Source organism: Otolemur garnettii, unplaced genomic scaffold, assembly GCF_000181295.1.
Source record: "Otolemur garnettii isolate 467f Iridium unplaced genomic scaffold, OtoGar3 scaffold00018, whole genome shotgun sequence".
NCBI classification, from domain to species: Eukaryota; Metazoa; Chordata; class Mammalia; order Primates; family Galagidae; genus Otolemur; species Otolemur garnettii.
The window spans coordinates 6,716,076-6,721,847 of NW_003852413.1; the positions used below are offsets into that span (position 1 = coordinate 6,716,076).

At 49.3% G+C, this 5,772-nt stretch overlaps 2 protein-coding genes across 2 annotated transcripts in view; one reads left to right on the forward strand and one right to left on the reverse strand.

Annotated features, from left to right (window-relative positions):
- The window catches only part of NUP85 (nucleoporin 85), a 49,140-nt gene extending 47,369 nt beyond the window's left edge, over positions 1-1,771 (reverse strand). Inside the window, exons 1-2 of the mRNA XM_023511199.1 lie at positions 1,646-1,771; positions 1,329-1,566 (exon numbers count right to left, since the gene is read on the reverse strand). Coding sequence (XP_023366967.1) covers positions 1,329-1,566; positions 1,646-1,771 — 364 coding nt within the window. The remainder of the gene's footprint in view (positions 1-1,328; positions 1,567-1,645) is intronic.
- The window catches only part of SUMO2 (small ubiquitin-like modifier 2), a 25,718-nt gene continuing 21,550 nt past the window's right edge, over positions 1,605-5,772 (forward strand). Inside the window, exons 1-2 of the mRNA XM_003786138.2 lie at positions 1,605-1,790; positions 3,663-3,794. Of these exons, the coding sequence (XP_003786186.1) occupies positions 1,770-1,790; positions 3,663-3,794 (153 nt within the window). The 5' untranslated portion in view covers positions 1,605-1,769. The remainder of the gene's footprint in view (positions 1,791-3,662; positions 3,795-5,772) is intronic.

Genomic DNA, 5,772 nt, shown 5'->3' on the forward strand with positions numbered 1-5,772 from the left:
AAAAAAAAAAAGTAAAATAAAATAAAATTTTGATTCAGCCAAAGGCCAAATGTGGGGATGCCTGTAGGTCAGTGGTTAGGTCACCAGCCACATACTCTGGGGCTGGTGGGTTCAAGCCCAGTCAGGGCCTGTGAAACAAAACAAAAATAGCCAGGCGTTGTGGCAGGTGCCTGTAGTTATAGCTGCCAGGGAGGCTGAGATGAGAGAACTGCTTGAGCCCAAGAGTTTGAAGTTGCTATGAGTTATGACACCACGGTATTCTATCCAGGGTGACAAAGTGAGACTCTGTCTCAATTGAAAAAAAAAAAAGAGAAAGAGAAAAAATGGCCAAACTTAAGGAGCTGGAAAGCCACTAGTTTCCTTAAGGGCACAGGTTTCCCACACCTGAAGAAATTAAAAACTGCCAAGAAAATTAAGGGTAGGCCAGAGGTGAGAGGAAAATATACATCCTGAAAAGACAGAGAGTTTATGAGAAAAAGCAACAAGCTGGAGGGTGGCACCTGTGGCTCAAAGGAGTAGGACGCCAGCCCCATATATTGGAGGTGGCAGGTTCAAACCCAGCCACGGGCAAAAAAAAAAAAAAGCAACAAGCTGGGAAGCATGCAGGGAAGCCTGTGCGACCTTGTGGAGAGCAGTTTCAGTGGTGCTATGGGGACAGACCAGATTGCAGTGGATTGAGGAGTGAGCGGGAGAGGAGCAGGTGGAGGCAGCTGGCATGGGCATTTTTAAATTTGTTTGGCCAAGAACGTAGAGAGATATGATGGCAACTTAATAGAATTGAGAGCCTTTTTTTTTCTTTCAATGATACTGGAGAAGTGGAAGAAAATACAGTGATAGAGGCCTTAATAAAGCCCATGGGCGTCAGTGTGATGGGACCCACTGCACAGACTTGGAGATTGTTCTTCAGACAGGAGGGACGTCTATTTTTCTAACTGGATGGAAGGAGAAAGGGATTGGTTGGTTTGGAAGATTGATGTTGGATAGTTCTCACTTATGGATTGTTTCCTCTTGGAAGTTGAAAAGCCGTGAGGAGGTCGTTGAATGAATAAAGTGAACATTTTCCCTCAGCTAGTCAAATTCTGGTGTTACCAGCAAGGAAGTAGTCATACACTTGAGGCAAAAGCCGGGCGGGAAGTCGGTTGAGGCTTACGCTTTAAAAGATAAGGCTGACTGAGAGGAAGTAGAAGTGTGATCTTCCTCCAACCATGGGGAGGGCTGCATTTGGTCCACTGAACAAGAGGGTTTTTTCCAGAACCTCATGCTGGGGCTTTAAGTCAGGCTCCCCCTTCCTCGTGCAGTCATTCAGCCGTTTCTGGCCTGTGGCTTACGTCTAAGGCCTTGAACCTCCTCGTCCCCACCAAGGACCAGCTGGAAGCCATTTTGATTATGCTCCACCACAGAAGCAGGACAATACAGCCCCGCCCAGAGCCAGGCGCGCCCCCGCGACAGGCCGGGTGCGCGTGTCCGCGCCTCTTCCCGCCGGCCCGGCGGGCGCCCGGCCCAGGCCGCGGTGGCGCGGGGTGGGGGGTGTGGGTGGTTATATAAGCGTTGCGCGCTCCCGCGAGCCTGCAACCAATGAGAGGCCCCGGCGGCTCGTGCTCGCGCACGCAGGGTGGGGGGAGGGAGCGCACGACGTGCGCGCGACCTCTCCCTCGTCCACCGCTGCCGCCTCCTTCTTCTGCCGCTCCTGGTGGTGCCTGTGTGCTCGTTCGGTGCGGACCTGGTACCTCTTTTGTGAAGCGGCAGCTGAGGAGACTTGGGCGCTCGCCATGGCAGATGAAAAGCCTAAGGTGAGTTCGGCGCCGGCCTCCTTGCCTCGCCTTGCGGTCGGGGTCACGGCGCGGGCCGGGGTCCGGCCTCAGCCGCCGCGGGCCGCCCGCGCCTTCCCGGGCCCCCCATGGGGCGGCCGCGGCTCAGGCCCGGGCGCTCCGCGCCATTTTCCTCCCTCCCTCCCTTCCTCCCTCCCGCGCCGGAGGAGGCTCCGCCGCCCTCCCCCGCCCCCAGTGGCCTCCGAGTGCGCGCCGAGCGCGGGTTGGGCGGGCGGATCGCAGGCGCCTGTGGGCCCACCAGCTCCGAGCGGGGCTCCTCGGCCCCGCGGGCCCCGCGCGCGTGAAGAGGCGTTAGGGCGCGCGGGTCCATCTCTGCGGACCCCGTGGGGGCTGCGGCGGGGTGTTGCCGCCTGCGTGGTGGCGGGAGTCCCCTGGGTTTGGGCTTCATTTCTCAGGGGTGGGGGATGCGGGCTCGAGGGGACCCCTGCCTTGGGCCGCCGCGGCGGTGTGAGGCATTGGGGCGAGTTAGTGGGCTGCGGATGGCTGGGAGCCGGGCCCGCAGGCCGTCTCCGGGGGGTCCGGGGGTCTGGGGATTCCCGGGGAGTGTTTCCCATTTAATGGCCTCGGGGCCTGAGGGGGGAAGGGCAGCGGCTTCTACCTGGGTGCCAGCGAACCCCTAACCTGGGAAGACTATGGTTTGGTGGAGTTGGCAGCACGGGTATGAACAGGGAGACTTTGGAGGGCTTAACTTTGATGCGGCTTATGAAGGAGGCACCGGGAGACTTGAGGGAACTAGGGAACACATCAAGGCACACGGGACTTCTTTGGGTTGGTTTGGTGACATCCCCCTGCGCTTTGCTTTTCTGAAGTGATTTAGGGGCTATGCAATTCCCTCTTCACTACATTTGGCTAACTTCAGGTTGAGTTGGAATTTCCAAGAAGACTTAGAATGAACCTGTGTGTTTGACCCATGACAACAAAGGGGAGGGGAGAATAAGAGCCCTTGGTTGAAAATAAGCGAAAACGAAACTCTTAATAGAGGCGAACATTAAACGTGGTGCTGAGTTATTACCACTGCTCCAGAGAGAATTGGAGGATATTTCTCCATTCAGTTTTTTTGGAAAATGGAGATTGGGTTTTAGTTATTAATCTGATAACTTTTTAATAAGAGAATAGTAGTGAGTTTTGAGTTGCAAGCTGTAGATTTATTTTCTTGCACTCTAATTCATCACTTGGACTTAACGCGCCTTGAAGAGAAGGGACACTTTCGGGGGGAGAAATACATTTAAGTAGTGACATAAACTACTGCATTTTAGAATATTGAGCTTCAAAGAGAACATTGCAGTAAATTCAGTGGGACCCATTTTTAAAAAATCTGGCCAGGCACAGTGGTCACATCTGTAATCTTAACACTTTGGAGGCCGAGAGGAGAGGATAAGAATCCTGGACCATCCCAGGGCAAAGCAAGACCCCTTTCTCTACAAATTAAAAAAAAAAAAGAAATAGCCAGGCCTGGCAGGGGCCTGTAGTCTCAGCTACTCAGGAGGCAGAGGTAGGAGGATCTCTTGAGTCCAGGAGTTTGAGGTTATAGTGAGCTGTGATGACAACACTGCACTCAGGCTGGGCAACAAAGTGAGAACTTGTCTTAAAACAACAAACTGTTGCAGTGGATGATAATTGCATGTCATCTATTCTGTTTCTGTGATCCAATACAGACTAATACTGTTACTGCAGGATCTTTCATTTTTCAGCAGTTGAAAATAGCTGTACACTGTTTTTGTCGCACAGAATGGGAAACCTGTTGATTTCTGAAGCAACTTGGATTGTTGCTTTAAAAGGTGGGACTTTTTTTTCCACATTTTCCAAATTATATTTTTATTTTTCTTTCAACAGGAAGGAGTCAAGACTGAGAACAACGATCACATAAATTTAAAGGTGGCGGGACAGGATGGTTCTGTGGTGCAGTTTAAGATTAAGAGGCATACACCACTTAGTAAACTAATGAAAGCCTATTGTGAACGACAGGTGAGGAATTAATATGTGCACTTCCTTGAATAAAACTATTTTTACAAAAATCTTATTTTCTTGACAAGAAACTGCACTAGCATAGCATTCCAGTGAATATTTTTGGTAGCATGAAAGTGTGCTTATATTTGTCGTGAGTTTTATCATTAATTGCTGTATTGGTTCTTTATGAGAAACCTTAGGTAGGGCCTGCTTAGTATTATAGGATTCTAGATCTGTACCAGAAATGCATCAAATATACTTATATCACTTGTTTTTTTTCCCCAAGGGAATGTAATTTTATGTTTACAAGACGATGAGTAAATTGGTAAAATTTGTTATCAGACTCCTTTTTTCTTTTTAATTCAATTAAAATGTTTCTCCTGGGCAGTGCCTATGGCTCAGTGACTAGGGTGCTGGCCCCATATACTGAGGGTGGTGGGTTCAAGCCAGCCCCCACTAAAATGCAACAAAAAATAGCCAGGTGTTACGCGGGGCACGTGTAGTCCCAGCTACTCGGGAGGCTGAGGCAAGAGAATTGCCTAAGCCTAAGAGCTGGAGGTTGCTGTGAGCTGTGATGCTACCGCACTCTACCAAGGGCAACAAAGTAAGACTCTGTCTCTAAAAATAAATAAAATGTTTCTCTTGTCAAAACATTTGAGTATTTTAACCAGTTTGAAAATAAAAATAAACGTGAGTTTAAGGACATTGCAATTTTTCTAAAGTATGTACATTGTGATATTTGGTATTTTACAATAAATAGTGAATGACAAAAAAATTTACCTCAGTCAAGCATAAATACTGCTATATTATAGGGACATTTGCATTTTACTTAGAAAAATAAGGTGTAGATATCACAAAGAGGAAATAGAAAATTCTGCTCTCTTGATTTGAATGGATGTTGGAGGTAAACATAAGCTTTTACTATGAGAAAGGTTTCTTTTATGATGTTAGGTCTGTAACAAGACAAAAAGGGTGGCTCGGCGCCTGTGGCTCAAGCAGCTGAGGCGCCAGCCACATACAACTGAACTGGTGGGTTAGAATCCAGCCCAGGCCCGCCAAACAACAATGACGGCTGCAACCAAAAAATAGTGGGGTGTTGTGGCGGGCACCTGTGGTCTCAGCTACTTGGGACGTGGAGGCAAGAGAATCGCCTAAGCCCAGGAGTTTGAGGTTGCTGTGAGCTGTGACATCACGGCATTCTACCAAAGGTGATAAAGTGAGACTCTGTCTCTAAACAACAACAACAACAAAAACAAACAGAAAAGGCGCAAATAGAGCAAGCTTTAAACCTGTGTATAAGTTGGAAAATTGAGTTGCTACTTGAACTTTCTACACGTAAGGAAGGATGTTTGAAAGAAACAGTGAAGCTTGTAATGTTAGACAGGGAGGTGTTTAAACTTCCTGGTTCGGCGCCTGTGGCTCAGGTGGCTAAGGCGTCAGCCACATACACCTAAGGTGGCGGATTCCAATCCATCCCAGGCCTGCCAAACAACAATGACGGCTGCAACCAAAAAATAGCCAGGCGTTGTGGCAGGTGCCTGTGGTCCCAGCTACTTGGGAGGCTGATGCAGGAGACTTGTTTGAACCCAGGAGTTGGAGGTTGCTGTGAGCTGTGATGTCACGGCGTTCTACCCAGGGGGACAGCTTGAGGCTCGGTCTCAAAAAAAAAAAAAAAATATTAAACCTCCTTTGGGCTGCCAAGGCTGGTGGATTACCTGAGTTTGCAGGTTCAAGATCAGCCTGAGCAAGAGCAAAACCCTGTTGCCTGTATTCCCCGCTACTGGGGATGCTGAGACAAGAATCACTTGAGCCCAAGTGTTTGAGGTTGCTGTGAGCTGTGACGGCACTGTACTCTACTGAGTGAGGGAAACAAGATGACTCTGTCTCAAAAAAATAAAAATGAAGGAAACAGGCTCTGTGCCTGTGGCTGGCTAAGGCGCCAGCCATGTACACCTAATGTGGCGGGTTCAAATCCCCAGCCCGGACCCGCCAAACA